Below are 16,413 nucleotides of genomic sequence, written 5' to 3'. Positions count from 1 at the left end.
TCATAATTTAAATGTTTTCAAAAGTATTAATTAATGCAATAGCTGCAAGGGTATATGAACTTCGGCTTGCCGAAGTTTGCTTTCCTTCTTGTTATTGATCATTTGTGTGCGGGTTTTTTATTTTAAGGAACAATTCGATTTGCTATAGGTTAATATGCAATGTTGATGCCATTCGACGTTTACTTTGTGCAATCGACGGGCTCAATGTAATTTTAATACATAAGCCAGAAAAAATTTAATAAGCTTATTCGAAAATGATTCAATTAATCTGCATAAAAACAAAGTTATGACTCATTTATAGACTCATAGGAAATGGGAAATCCATGAAAAATGCACAACCAGCCACCGCAACAAAAGGTCGAGCGCAATTAGCCGGGCTATAAATATATCTCATTCAGGGACAGATGCCGTGACATCCAGCCGAGATGTGGCACAGGGCATATAAATAAATAATATTCAAGAATAAAATCCACTCCCGGGAAATGGGCTGGCAAGAGGGAAAAGTGCCTGAAATACATTTTCAAGTTCAGACCAACGAAATCGAGTCGAAAATAGAAGCGGCCAAAGGTCATGGGGCACTCCGATGGTGGGTGGTTGGGTGGTGGGATGGGTGATGGCTGGGTGACTGTGTGCTTTTGGGGAGGGTCATGTTCAGCTGCCGCGATGGCCCCCGGCTAAAGTCCCCTTAGAATGCACCGCAAATTGAATTCAAATTCGTAAACGTGCCATCTCATGTGTGGCAAGCAGTTGAGCGGTGGTTTTTCGGGGGCGGATCAAATGGGTGCAGGGTGGTGGGAGGTGCTGCAACTAGTCAACTGTCTGGGGACTTTGGGAATTGTTGCGAGTGCTACACAAAAATTGTCTAGATTGCATTGCAGCGACAGTTGAATAACCAAAAAAAAGAATCTTTCTTTTTCCACGCAAAAAATTACATCTTTAATAAGTTTTAAATGTTTCTCGTTTTCACCTTAGAACTTTATTTAGCTATACTTATGACCATTCCAACATTTTCACAGGCAGAATATCTAAAATTTAGTTTATTTTTATCATCTCAACGATACATATTACATTACCAAAAATTTTCTATTTGGAGTCCTTTTTCTTTTTCCATGTTTAAAAGGAAACTTCAGTAAATTTTTAAAAAACTAAAAAAAAAAGTATTAACTTGCTGACTTGCCTTTTTATTGAATTAAGTTTTACATTGAGCTGACTTACTTTTTGTACTATTGTTTATGTACTGTACATATACATACGTTAATTAACAGGCTAATGTATTGCTTTCTTTTGCGAATTTTAGAGAAAGTGTTTGCTGTTTCTTTAAGTGACATATAGTTTTTTTGTAAGTGGAGTAACATATAGATAAAAATGAAATAGAACGCCAACCCCAGGCCACTTGGTAATCATTCGATCGCTTCGTCATTGAACTGCAACGGCTTGTCTCGCGTCCACAGCTATTCCCCATTTTTCCATTATAGAAATGAAAATTTGTGCTAGAGCTGAATGCATTTTCCACTTGGAAAAGGCCCGTTCGATGGTGTGTGTGTGTGTGGATATTTTTCAATTTTTCATATTTATGGGCTGCTTCATGACCTGCAGCAATAAACGTTTTCTGGACACCAACAACATGTTGCTGCAGCATGTTGCTGCATCATTTTATGCCGCTGACAGACCTCATTGTTGTTGCTTTTTCTGGCTATTACTGTTGTTTTTATTGTTGTTGTTGTTGTTGTTGGTGGCCTAATCTCGACAAGATGAAGCGGCAGCCATATGGAAAAATATTTCAAAGAAAGATTGCCAAATGCTGATAAGAACGACTGAATGCGACCGGCACGACGAACTCAACTCCCCGAAAAGCATTTGAAATTGATTAGAGAGGGAGAAGGAGACGCCAGCGCCAGACAAAGAGGGAGATATAGAGCCAGCGAAGCATCGTTTGAGATAAACATTTAAGATAGCATCGATTCGAGCCCATTAGAGCCACAGATTGCAGGGGCCAACTCAGAGGGGGGTCGCAAATCAACAAAACTTCCTCAAATTTGTATTCGGAATTCCCCATTATCGCCTATGGAACTAAACATTAATCTCACATTTCAAAAACTTTAATGGCCTCTTGGAAAATTGCAAATTATTGTTTAATTTCGTTGGATACCAATTTATAGCTTAAATGGTTTAGAGATTTTCAAACAATACGGTGAGTAAAAAAACATGTTATTCATTTAGTGTCCATTTTAAAAAACAACCCTTCAGAAATATACAAAATACTTAACCAATTTATCAGTTAATTAAATAATTGACTTAAAAAAATAAATTACAAACAAATCATTTCATTTACAAATTTGAAGCTAAAATGCTTTACGAAATTTCTAAAAAATTAAGAATTGTTAAAAATATAAAAATAAATTAGGGCTAGCACAACAAGCTATATTAAATTGAAATTTTCAAAGTTGAAAACAATTTAAAACAATTTTTTTTTTTTTAACTGTAAAATGTTTATTTATTGTAACATTTAACGAAACAGAAAATCTTCCTTTTTAAGACTAAAGGAGGAATAAAGTATAATTGAAAATCTCGATTTTAATTGGTTTTTTTTGTAGCCCCCAAAAAAAATTTCCACCATCACCACTGATGGCTTGCTCATAGTTGCTCCGCGGATCTTTGGCCATGATTTGTGGCTGGCAAAGGCAAAGTCTTCCTCCTCCTGACACAATAAAAAACCGATTTGAAAGATTGCGGAAATTCTGCTTGCCACCTGAAGTGGAGCATTCGAGTCGCCTTCGAGCGGGAAACTCGAGCTGCGCAAAATGCTGCGCATGCGCCGTTTGCCCTTGCTGCATGCCTCATTCATGGCTGCTCAAGTATTATATTCACTGTATATAGTATAGTATTGTAGCATTGTTCGGCAGCCCCGACTTTGTTCCAGACAGCTTGCCGCAAAAGCCTTTCAGGCTAGTTTTGTTGTGATTATGAAATGAAAACCCCCCGCTGCGGCCTGGCAAATGGCACGCTGGCTTTCATTGTCATGATGTGGGATCTGGGTTTGAGGCCGGGTGAAACTACTTAGAATGCATAAATTGGCAAGACAAGCTAATGAGACAGGCTCCTGACGGAAGCCGAGCCAAGATACATCTGTAGTAGACTTGCATTCGCTGCTGTTACTTTGACATGCTAAAATTTCTGCACGCTGGCACGTTTCTGGCATTATAAACACATAAGGTATTCGCAAAACATTTTCATTTGCCAGTTGATTGCGGGAGAGAAGAAGCGAAGCTTTCCTTTCCTTTGGCTGCTTTTCCAGGCGGCTTATTAATTCAATTCGAAATGCATTTTCGGCGAAATTGCTGCCTTTTGCGAGTACGCTATGAGTGAGGCTGAAAAATTTGCATATTTGGGTGTTGTCAGAGCTGCGAATAGAGTGATAGAAAATCGACAGGTGAGCCCAGGGAAGCTATATTTGCATCCTCTTTGGCAAGTTGGCACTGCCGGCAATCAAATTCAATCAATTTAATTAAGCCGAAATAGGGGCGGGGCTGTACAATTTGGTAATAGAATAGCAGTCCCGGCGTATTCCCAATTTGCTTTATTTTTAACACGTTACGCACGTAGAGCGATGCTAAAAATATAATCGTGTATACACTTGTCTTTATATAGCTGCCATAATATCGAGTAACACAAACGACGCACACACGCACAAAGGCTGGAAAAGCTGGCCAGAAGGAAGTGAGTTTCCCTGGTCCCCTGGCTACATAATAAAGCGGCCATAAAGCAACAGAACGTGCTAACAACACGTACAAATGGGCCAAAAGGGATGTGGCTTCATTCAGCCCGGTTTTTCTGTTTATGCTGCTTCTGTTTTGCCAAACTATTTCTCGGAACTGACATACTGGAACCATTGGACAGTATAAAATGAAAAAATGTATTTAGAGGTGGGAAATAGGCGGGTTTCCAGATATATTATATATATTATTTATTAGATTAGATATATTATTTCCAGATTATCTCTCATATTAAATTAGGTCCTTTTAAGCATGTGATTTCAGTAAATAATATTAAAATAATACAACTCTCAAATTCAAGTTATGTAGTCATATTAAAAGTACATAGCATTGTTATATATCTTAAGCCCCCATATGTAAGAAAATAAATAAAATATATGGAAGGTTTGCCAGCCCCAAAACCCATTTATGTTTTTTGGTAGGTGCAAGTATATCTTGTCTTACCCATTACTAAATACCAGTGCTTTTTCTGCACCCATCATATATTCCGAGTTGAAGTTTTCGGGAAGGTCCCTGACAGTGGATGATGTTCTGCAGTTGCTTTGGGCCGTAGAAATTTGTAATTCCCAAACGAGGCAACGGCGCATTCTCATGCTAAACACGAACTAAGAGCGATTTACTGGCACTTTTTCCTTATTTTTTTCTCGACTCCATACTCCCGAGTATGTGTGTCAAAAGGCAGACAACATAAATAACACGAGCCGCAACGAAGAAAAGATGCTCAACAAGGGCGGGGAAATAACACGTGCAAAAAAAAGCAAGCTTGCTTTGTATTTCCCTTTTTTTAAGGCAGCCGCTTGATAATAAAAATCAAATAAAGCCGGGCCAAGTCGAAGAAATGACTGAAACCACAACGCAAAAGAAAGTGAGGCTGTGGAAAGGCAATGGAAAGTAAATTTCACACACGCGCCGATGAAGAGCAAAAAAAAGGGAAGAAAAACACGTAAATAAATAAAGAAGCGTGAACTCGAATTGATTTGCTTAAGAGAGCTCCAAACTCCGCCTTGTTAGGCGTAAAAACATCATAATTATAACGAGGTAGCAATTTGTTTGGCTCCGCGCAGACAACGAGGCGTATGAGCAATATACTCGAAAGGAACTTTTTTATGGCACACACGGGCATCAAATTTAAAGCGAATGTCAAGAGAAAAAGGTTAAATGCAGCTGTAAAAATTCAACGACAGTGGGTTGTAGAGCTGGGGAAAAAAGATTTATGAAAAATTGGCTTTTGTTGTTATGGTTGTAATGTCGTTGTTGTTAACATTGTTGTTGTTGTTGTTGTTGTGGTTCCTGTGCGTCGAGGGGCTTCACAAGTAAACAAGATAACATGGGCGAAATACACTCACACTCGTAGCGAAACTTACACACACAAAAGTTCGTGAACGGAAATGAAAATGTGAACTTTATGACAGAGCGAGCTCTGTTTTTTTTTACCATCGCCGCACGACCTTCTCCACCCGCTGTTCGTTAGGATATCCGCTTTTAACCCGGCCGCATTTTTATCAACTAGAATAAATAAATCACAAACTATATGCCCTGAGGTCACGAGGGTTAATCCGCATGCATGCACAGAACAAAAATGAAGGCTATTATGCAACATAAAATCGATATGAAGAGGAGATTAGGAGATCATTAAAATGCTTATATATTTTAATATTAAAAAAAAACTATAAAAATCTTCCAATATATAGTTAATGCCGATAATTAAATTTGTAATTCTTTTTATATATTTTTTCTTTGTACATTTTCATATTTGTTCATTTATATTAAACTAAACTATTTTTTTTGTTTGTTTCTAAAAAAAGGGCAGAAAAAATGAAAGCATAGAATAGCAAAATAATAATCAAAGCAGCCATAATTTTCATTCTCGTTCTCATTCATGTGAATTGAATTTTATCAGTTGACCGCAAAATAAACAAAGATGCCAAAGCAATTTTGTGGCCAATGGAAAAAACAACAAACACAACATGTTTGTGCATAGATAGATGCACATTGGCTAACATGGGTTAACTGGGTTAAAATGACAAACGCAATTGGGCAGAGCAACAATAAAAACAGCACATTTTTGTTAAACATTTGTTGGCCTTTCTTCGCCTGCCCATGTTTTCCCACATAAATGTAATTTCATTTTTATAGGTCTTTCACAAATTTGTGTACCGTTGTTGTTTATGTTTATGTTTATGCATTTTAATGGCACAGTAACAGCAGGCAGCAGGCAGCAGCCAAGAAAAGTCGGAAAATTTGGCAAGTGAAGCGGCCTGCAATCAGCCGGCGCTTGCCAGCTGTCTGATCTTTGGCCCCTGGCCCCTTGCCCCAAAAATCACCCCTTGATGCCGACACACCCCGACCCTGGCACAATATCAAAGCCAAATTGTGCGTAAAATTCTGATGTGCCTGATGCCTGTGCCAAATAAAATCATCATCGGCGGAAAATGTTGAAACCAATTCAAAGCTGATGACTAAATGATGAGCCAAGTGATGGGCAGAAAAGGGCCAGCATCCCGAGAATGTGGGGCCAAATGCGTCATGTTTCCAGGTCATTAGACTTATTTATTGAATCAATGTTGTTAGACAAATTCAACAGGCAAATTCTTCAGCGATCTGAATTATTTACAAACATTTTCCCAGAATTATTCGTTTTATTTGCATTTCCAAAATGTGCTAGAAAATTAAACGTACTTTATAATAGCTGTTTAAAAAGCAGCAAAAGCAACTGTCAAGTTTATATTTACCTCTTTAAAAATTGAAAGTTTTTTCCTGACTTTGAAAAAAAACTCACGTTTTTTATATATTTTCATAAAAACATACCACAAATATGCTCAATTCATTATTGCATTATTGCAATAATATGTTTTAAATAGCTGCAAAATATCTCATAAATTTTTTTATTTTAATTAAAATGCTCTTTATGTTTTATTAATTGAAACAGGCAATTGAATATATAATTTAAATACTTTTTTATTGAACTGAGAATAAAATATTTCCCTGTTTCGTGAAATATTGAAATAATAAATTTTGAGCAGTAACTGTGGTTTTTATGAGAAGATATATCACCTCAAATTACGGTTATTTGTAAACCAATAAAAAATGCTCAGAAACAAGCGTTTTATTTCAATTGGCATATAAAACCCAAGAGCTAAACATTATTTCAGTAAATACTTTTTAATGGAAAAATAAAACTGACGGAATGAAAACGACTAGCGCTATATTGATTAACGCCAGGACTCTGACTCATCCTTTGTAATTAGCTTTTTTTAGTGATTATGCTCGTTCCCTGGAATTATTAGCTTGTCATACTGAAAAATTCTGCCCCTCACCCCAATCCACCATCTCTAATTGCATTCAATACTCCCCGCCCAACGAAGCCCTTCCATTCGCCAGATAAAATTTCAAATAACTGGGGATGGATACTTGAGCGGAAGATGAGAGGAGCGAAAAACAGACGCTGCCAATCCCCTGTAATCCGAGCTCGACGAAGAAATCACAGTCACAATCCTTTGGCTCCGGACTGCCACTCAGCAGTGTCGTCGAAGTTCGGTCGAAACTTGTTGAAAAATGGCAAACGTTAATCAAAGTTAAGCGGCGCAGCAGCGCAGACGAAGTCGACGTCAAAGTTAATTAAATTACAAAGTTATTTAATACTTTCGAATCGCAACCGTTCGGGAACGAGCAGCAGGAGTCGGCAGGAGTCAGCAGGAGTAGCATCTGCTCCTTCGAACTCTGCCCCCCAATCTCTTGCATCGGCTGTTGGCAGGGCAACGTGTGGCAGTCCTTAATGAAATGTAATTGTAATAAATTAATTTTTCTCACACTTTTCACGTGCATCCGCTCCGTTCTGTAATGGAAACATTTCGTGTGCTTTTCAGCTCTTCCTGAGCTGCAGTTTAATTCGGTTTTTCAGTTTTCAGTTTTCAGTCCGGCTGTGACCAGTTAATCTCCTGAATGGCCTTCTGGGCCCCCACTCCTGCAAGGACCTCCCCCGGCTCCACCCCATCGGAGTCCGAGTCCAGCTCCACATTGCTGCATGGCTCCTGCATCTCCACGTCTTCGACTCCGCAATTTTCAGTGGATTGGCGTGAAATCTGCTCCTTCGGCTCCATCAGAAAGGGGCAGACAAGGGCTGTCGGGGTTAAAGTTTTTATTACGATGAGAAGATGATGACTGAATAATAAAATAAAATCGGAGGGCGGGGAAAACCGATCAAAAGCGTTGAAAGCTTCGAGGTTGCTTCACAAATAGCGTTGGGATTTGGTTCAGAGTTCTTAAGAGTTATTTTTTTTAATTTACATTATTTCTTAATAAAAAAACAAAGCATAAATGTTTAATATTTATAAAATTTAAAGCAAGAACTCAAAAATAAATGTTAGGTATTAGAATTGTGCAGTTAAGACTAACTTTAAAGGTGGTCTTTCATCATTTGCTTGAGCCAGTTATTTAAAAAATAACGGTTTCTATTATTTTATATGAATATCATTTCTCTTAGCTTTTAGAATAAGTTTTATTTTTTAATAATATTAAAATGTATTTTATTTGTTATATTTTTTCATAAAATGGATGCTTACTTCAGCCAGACAATAACTCCACAGTAAAATTAAACATTATAATATTTGAAGATTAATATATTTGTTTTTTTTTAAATATAATCTTACTTATCAAAAACTAATGATAATGTAATTACAAACATATTAAATTGATTTATCCTACAGGAAAATAAGACATTAATTTATTTTAATTTAAAACTACATTTTTTCTTACTTTAAACCCAACATCTCTCGGGGCTAAATCATTACAGAAAATATTAGATTTACCATGATTTTTCTCTGAGTGTAGAAAGGAATTTCTTTCTTAACAAATATTGTAGTCTGTCACTCATTCAAAATAAATGGGGAAGCTTTATCATATAACTTTTTATAAGGGTTTTAAGTAGTTTTAATATATACTGAAATTCAATTTTTCTTAACTGGTTAAATACCTGCATGGGTAATCTCCTCCTTGGTCTCGTAAATGTCCATTTCAAAGACCTGGCTGCGTGGCATCAGAGCGTCCACATAGGCAGGTTTCTTAGGCGGACCGACAGTCAAAAGCCTACAGCTGTCGTCGGGTTTGGAATTTTCAAAAAGCGATGCATTCGGACTGCAGCCCAAGTAGAAGCCATTCAGGGCCTTTTTGGTATTTAGTTGATTCTCGGCATGACGATTCCTCACGGCCACATAGCTCCTGTCCGTAACCTGCTCCATAACCGTGTTCTTGTAGGTGTGCGCCCCGGGAAATGGTGGAAAATAGTCGGGAATATGGGAGTTGCAGCCCATTTCCCGGCCCTTCGTGCCGCTCAGCATCGGTTGTGGCCCCTTGTGGAAATCCTCGTCGAGTGTCTGCGGCACTGGACACTCGAGCAGTGGTACCGCCTCTGCCGAATGACCTTGGCAAATGGCCTTGAGGTCACCAACCTTGATGTCCATCAGGCCAAAGGTGCGCTCCAGATCAAAGTAGCTGGGCGCACTGCGACCAGCGTGATTGGCCCCATTGGAGGTCCCAACTGCAATCTCACGGAATCCTCAAACAAACCGATGATTAAAACTTTTCTTTGGCTGGAAATGGCTACTTACTGTTGCGAAGTAGATCCACCATCGAGTGACGTAATAGCTCGTCCTTCACATCGCAGTTCTTCTCCGCCAGCAAATTGTCAAGCACTTTGAACAAGACCTCCTCGTATGAGTTCATGATTGAAAAATGGATGGAGAAAAATTTGTTAGAAAACTGTCATAAAAATAACAGTGCTGCAAAACGCTTTAGGAAATTAGAGTGGCGGAAGCTAATTTCTTCTATCGATACTTAATACTTAATTCAGTATTGCCAACATAAGTTTTTAGATTTTAAGGTTAATATGTGTTTGAATTTAATTGGTCAATTCTCGGGTAATTCCAAAATGTTCAAAAAAAAGTAAAAACGTTTGTAATTAAAACTCTTATTTCTCCGCCCAATAATATATCTTAAAATTTAGAAAATAAAACAATTGTAAGCATACGTTTTGTTTTTGGTCACGAAAAAAATTAATAACTATAAATAAAATAAGAAAACCGAAAAAATGTATTGAAGCAAGCAGCAACAATAAGAAAGATTATACTTCCAAATAGTATAACAAACCACCTACGCTCTTAACAAATTATCAGCATCTTTCCAAAACGCTGAGCAGTAAAGACCAGCAGCTAGCTACCGATTTGGCACTATTTCCGCCGCTCCCCAAAAACTAATTACAATATTTTCGCCTTTTGCGATCGCGACCAACTGCAAACTGCTTAGCCATAGACTCCTATCTCGAACATCTCTCCTAATGAGTTATGCAAATATTTGCAGCCGAATGGGTTCCAAGAAAACCAAAGTGGATGCCATTGTTTGTCCGATGACAAATTCTCCAGACTCCGTCATAGATTAGCCGAAACGTGAGCCATAATCAGTCATAAGCCAAGCAAATGGCGCGAAAAGAGAATGGAGAACGAAAAACGGAAAACTGAGAGGAAAAAAGGGGAAAATGGAAAATGGAAAATGAAGAATGGAGAATGGAAAATACCAGGCACGAGGTCACTGTGTCAGAGTGGAAAAAGTACTTTAGATGCAGACAGATTCGCGTTTTGTGACGCCCAAGAGGCTGCTGCAATTGAACAAATTGCACCTCCTCCTATACTCCTTATACTCCCTCCACTCTTTATTTTTTACGATCTGCATCATGGGGCTGTTGATGATGGGGATTATGTTGGCGGTCGTGCATTGTGGGCGTTCCATGGCTGACATTTGTACAAAGAACTCGCCCGTATCTAAGATCTCATGTTTGTGCCTCTAGGCGCTACCGTTTAAGGCCCACAGAGAAAACAAATCTTGACTGATGAATAATGCATAATAAAGTCTTTGATGTGACTGCTAACCACTTATTTATCTATCAAACAACAAACCATCTTCAAGTTTGCCCTCATATTCCTTAAAGTATTGAAATTGTCAGGTTTTGTTAACCTTAAATTTGAATAGAGAACAAGTTTAAGGAGTATAGTATAATATTTATTAATGCTTTATTTTGTTGTTGATTTAAAACTATTTAACACGGAATAAAGCTTATAAACGGTCATTATTAGCTTTAAATATTTCAATGAAGCTCAAAATAAATTTTTAATGAAGCTTCATAAACGGATTTTACTTTTCTATGATTTTTAAAATTGTATTTAGCGCAAACAAGGTATAAGCAAGCCGTAAAATTTTTTTTGATCAAGTCTATTTGAAATATAAAGTTTTATGGCTTTATATATAATAATTGTGATTAAAAAGCTTGAGCATTAGTTTCGTTTTTAATGCATAGAAACTGAGTTCAACTGCTGATGTCTTATCTTATGCTTTTGTTTCGTTCTTGACAATACCCTTCGACAACTTCCGCCTCGCTAATTTTCCCCTGTGCATTTTGTGATGAAATGGAATCCGCTTTCTTGACATGCTAATTTATGCACTCACATTTGCGGTTGCGCCCATTGTCGCATAAATTCATTCATAATTAACAAGATGCGCCAGCGAATGGAGAGCACATCCCGACGAGCGTTTCGCAAGTTGTTTGCCCAGACGACAAACAAAATAATTGCTGCAATTTAGCCACCAGCGAGCCAAGGCAAAGAGCCTAACATATTCGATCGAGTATATGGGAAGTGCAACCGGCGCAAATTGAGCTGTCCCGAGCTAATTCGAACGATTAATTCGATAAGCTTGCAGCTCAAATCGGCAAACAGAAAGACGGACGACAGTTGGACTAACAGGCGGCGGCAGCCAATTGATTGAGCAGCCGATTACTGGGGAAGTCTTGGCCGACGGTCCGGTGCAAATTGCCCCGTCGACTGGTTGGCTCACAAAGCACCACAAATTGTTCCAGTTTCCGAGGCGCAGATAAGTCCATTGAGATATCGAGCCCGGTTCCCCTTCTCCTCCTCCCTAATTTTTCTCCCCATCACAGCTGTCTTTCCAAGACCGTTAATCCCACGCAGGCCAAATGCATTCCGCCGCGAAACTCTTTCACTCTGAATTTAGCGGAGTCTGCGGCACGATCTTTGGGGTTCTGGTTCTATTCCCTGGAAGCAATCAGTTGACCGAGGGCGGCATTATCTTTATGACAGGCTACTCACTGCCGGAACTGGCCGACAGGTTGAGCCACGTTTTCTTAGACGGAGATTGGCTAACAGAGCCAGTTGAACTAGTGACCTTTGCAAAGAACTCATCATTAAAATTCATGTTATGAAAAATGATACTTTGTGGTTTCTCTATTTAATAAATTTCATGTTTAATATCTCTAAATTATGTTTAGTATCAACCGAAAAACATACGTTATTTGGTTTTTGATTTCTTTATTTTATGATACTAAAATATGAATTTAATGCCACTTAATGTTAAAATGACAAAAAACCATTATCTTAATCGGAGATATATACAATCGTTTTGTTGAGATATTTATTTTGATTTTTTTTTAATGTCACAAAAAACATAAAGTTAACATAGTACAAACCAAAATTAATGCAAAAAAAAAAAAAAATCAGCTTGGTTAACGAATAGTGGTAACAAAAATAAATAAATAAATAAATAAATTAATTATAAATTTTAATTATAATTTCAATGTATTTTTTAATATGAAAAATCTTACAAAATTCATATTAAACAGATAAATACAAATACAATTTTAAAGTAAACATATTTTTTATGAACAGAAAAGTAAGATATGATTTTTGTTTAGGGCTGTCGCTAAAACTGAAAGATCTTAGAGCTCAGTTAAAGGAAAACAAATTATCGCTGATTGGCGGTCACCTTTCGGTAATGATCACTTAGTTAAGGCCTCATTACAATCTCCTGAAGTCAAGACAATCAAATCGAAGCAATTGCACGACTTTTTGCCGGTTAAACAAATCGCCAATGACACAATCAATGCAAAATTGCGTAATTAAAGCCAGATGGCCAACGGTTTGGGCCACGTTTGATCAATGGCCAGTCAACCCACGGAAGCCAATTTACAAAAGACACAAAGCGCGTTCGTCAACCCGTCAAATTGTGTTAAATTGTAAAATGACAACAGCACTAACAATAACAATTATTGTAAGTTATTGTGTGTGTTGGGGAAACAAGTTTACTTGTTCAACGGCAGGTGAATTTTCCAAACTTGGTGTACGATTTGGGAAATCACTTAACTCCAATCTTTAAGTACTAAAATATGGGCCATGTGCAAATAATGACGAAATCCGTGAGCAAATTTTGATATGTCGCCCTCCTATCTTATCAGCCCAAAAAAACAGTTGTTTTTAACACGAATGAAAACAGGTTATAAACATATTTACATAAGCTTCGCACTGATTTTTGTTACATTTCGTAGAAACAATAAAGTTCTTTACACTTGGTTAAACACATAAAAGTTTAGCGTTCTAATGAATCATTTTCGTTTAAGTCAGCTTTAGTCGTAGTTTTATAAGGTTTATTATTATTACTTTATTATAATGGGCATACATATGTACGTTTTTAAATAAAAAGCAACAATAATTAATTAGATTTGTCTCGAATCTTATAAAACATATAGTTCGCACACAAGTCTTAAGTGTTTGTTCTCTATGTAATAGTATATGATATGTAACCAGACTGCAGCAACATTTCTTTAAGCAAATATATCGTAAAACACTTTCCGAAGCACTCTTCTTCGTTGTGTTTGCTTTTTAGATATTTTTAGGGCACTTGCACTTTGAAAGTTCTACTGCTGACTTCTTTGCACTTCGACATTTGTCTGCTCAAAAACTTTTTCCCCACTGGCAGTTGTTTGCATTTTTCGCCCAGCTCTGACAAAGCCTGGGTTATGCAAATCGAATGGAAAAGATTGAGATAGACAAACAGACAATGTTGCAATTTGGCCTTTTATGAAGTTGACAAAGTAATTTTGCGCCCAGACTCACTTTCTATTTGCACTCCGGCTTATTAGATTCAACGGCATGTTGGGAACCGCCTATCTAATCATAGGCCAGGTGACAATTTCTGAAAGGGAAAACGAAGATAGCAATCTTAATGGCTTGATTATTTCCAATTGACACAATTTGAGAGGCTGCGCCTGGTTTTCGCTTTGACCAAATTGAAATTTATTGCCGAAACAAATGGCGAATTATGTCGAACGGAATTTAATAAATTACCAATTCAAGTGAGGCTTCATGTGCAAAATGGAGGAATTAAAAACGGACTGCGGAGCTCGTGGCACATTTAATAATCCAATTCCGTTTGCCAGAACCGAAGCAACGGAGTCTGCCCCGATTTCGATTCGATTTAAATTCAAATCAACTTTTCAAAAGCTGGCGGCAAATTTATGCAATATCAGGTTCCCCGCATCTTTTGTTCTCATCCGCTCCAGAAACACAAAAATGCTAAATTTGTGCTAAAAACTAGAAACCTTCTAAGCATAATTACTCAGTTCAACGTGCATAAGTAGATACAACTTTAGAAGAGCGCCAGCCTCATCGAAATTTTTGGGTAAGACAAAGGAATTCAGTTGGATATTTGACGGGGAGGAGGTAAGTTTCTTGCGACTTGCTGTATCCTATATCGGCAAAATAAACATTTCCAGCTGACAGACGTCGAAGCCAACAAAGATAAACAAACAAAGCCACAGAATGCAGTTGCTTAAATTATGAAAGAAACGCCAGATGATCAAAGGGATGGGTGAAATAGCAGGGGGCGTATAGGGAAATCCTGACATTTTCAAGTGGCTGTGATCCGCCGCTTACTCTGTTGCAATTATTATTATTTCTGGACCGCATTTCGCTGACTCGGAGTGCCTTGAATCGAGAAGTTTACATTTTTATTCGCCCCTCGATATGTCAAAATGCTTTTGCCCCACACTCGAGATGGTTTGCATTTTGTGATGGCAAAGAAAATGTCTAGAGTACAATTTGCATATTTTTCTCTTTTGTTTTGAGAGTTTTTATTGATTTTTTCTGTATTTTTGTATTGCAGATTCGCCAATTCTGATTTGAAAAGTCTCAAAGAAGTCTATCCAATAGGTAATTATATTAAAAGTGTTTTATTTAAATAAGGAATAAGCAATTTAAGTAATCGCCAACACCAAAGCATTTCCCCCCAAATTAAGATCGACTTAAGGATTTATTTAAAATCTAACTAACTAACTAAAATACATAAATAATATTTCTCTCAATTTAAAACAATAAGTCAAACATCTCAATAACGCATTAACTAATTTACCAAAATAAATCTATGTTAGTTATTTATCGATTCTTACAATCAAATATACGCTTACCATGTTTAACCAAAAACTCACGTACAAATTGGAAATGAAATTGTATTATAAATTTCACACGGCAAAATGCAAGCATATAAATCAAATGCTTGTTGGATACGCTTGCAGTTCATTTGGCTAATGCAATTTGAGCCACCAAAAAAGCGCCCACTCCAATGTGGTTACTCCTCTTGGCCCTCTTGTCAATATTTACCGCACATTTTGCGCAATGCAAAGCGGCGACTTTGGTTTTCATCTTTTGGACTTGGTTTTGTTGCTTTGCGTATTCGGTTTTCATTTACACTTATTTATATTTATTTCCTCACACCAACATCGTTTGGAGACTGGGGTCTAAAGCGATTCCGCCAGCCATTCGCGCTTTCCCAGTGCTTATTTATGCTGATTCCTTTGGGCACTATCGTCATGTGCATTTTTTATGGAAAAAGGGAATTGCAGCGGCAGTTACTACAATAAGTTAGCGATAAGGCATTGGAGTGGCATATAAATTAATAAGAGTACAAACAGAAAAGTTTATGCCGTCGCACGTGGCGCATACGTAATAATTTCCAATGGTATTTCTGTGGCCTTACGGCAACAATATACTTAATGCCCCCGATCAATATTGATACTTGGCCAATATTTGAACAATTTGTTTCAAAGTCACAGACAATTTCTAAGAGTTGGTGTTGCAAAGTCTGTGAATTGGTAGAAAAACCTGAGTGAGTCAAATTGCAGATGATTCAGTTGATTCCACGGATCGAACACACCTATAGCTGCATTTGGCTTAGTCAGCGGAGATTTTAACTCATTCCTTTTTTATGACCAGAATCAATTTGCATGCCATTTGCTATGTCAAAGTTTTTCTTTATATTTTTTTTCTCTTTTCACCATATACGTGGCGCTGCCTATGAGAACGTAATTTGATTTTTCGATATCGAATTTGATTTGTGATTTTTGTGGCGATTCTAAATGGCTCGCCTTGACATTTCGTGCTGGAAAATTTAAATATAGATTAAAAAACGCCAAAAGTGGCTGGCTGAGCGTCGAGAGCATCATCTGACCATTAAAAAAAAACTAATGCCACGCCCACTTGCCTCTGCCACTCAATCTATAAATATGCCAGACTTTGCATAGCCGTAAAGTCAACAAAAGGCCTCCGCAGATGAGAGAGGATGGGGGCAAGTGATGATGCAGCATCTGACGGGGATGCCAGGATGATGGTTAAATGTGGAGTTACGGAGGAAAGAGTTAAATGGGGAAAAACGAGTGCAGCAGACCGGTTGCCTATAAATTACAGTCAAACGGAAATCATTTTGCATGCATGTCCTGGCTCTCTGGCTCGACAAAAAAAAAGAAAAA

The 16,413-nt window shown here is 37.6% G+C and overlaps 2 protein-coding genes across 3 annotated transcripts in view; one reads left to right on the top strand and one right to left on the bottom strand.

Annotated features, from left to right (window-relative positions):
• Positions 1-16,413, top strand: part of LOC128258684 (trichohyalin) — a 47,103-nt gene that overhangs the window by 18,564 nt on the left and 12,126 nt on the right. Inside the window, 1 exon segment of the mRNA XM_052990478.1 lies at positions 14,775-14,821. The gene's annotated coding sequence lies outside the window, so the exon portion shown is untranslated.
• LOC128258690 (transcription initiation factor TFIID subunit 8) lies at positions 7,471-9,943 on the bottom strand. Of its 2 annotated transcripts, XM_052990487.1 has the most exons (4): positions 9,925-9,943; positions 9,380-9,476; positions 8,746-9,327; positions 7,471-7,893 (listed from the first exon to the last, which is right to left on the bottom strand). In XM_052990487.1, exons 2-4 carry the CDS (start codon positions 9,399-9,401, stop codon positions 7,685-7,687), a joined length of 813 nt encoding a protein of 270 aa, XP_052846447.1. In that variant the 5' UTR covers positions 9,402-9,476; positions 9,925-9,943; the 3' UTR covers positions 7,471-7,684. The 2 variants fall into 2 exon arrangements, with proteins under 2 accessions (XP_052846447.1, XP_052846446.1); XM_052990486.1 differs by lacking the exon at positions 9,925-9,943 and having other exon boundaries at positions 7,472-7,893; positions 9,380-9,553.

This window comes from Drosophila gunungcola (genome assembly GCF_025200985.1).
Source record: "Drosophila gunungcola strain Sukarami chromosome 3L unlocalized genomic scaffold, Dgunungcola_SK_2 000003F, whole genome shotgun sequence".
Lineage (NCBI taxonomy): Eukaryota > Metazoa > Arthropoda > Insecta > Diptera > Drosophilidae > Drosophila > Drosophila gunungcola.
Note: the sequence above shows the minus strand (reverse complement) of the source record. Positions and strands in the feature narration are given on the sequence as shown.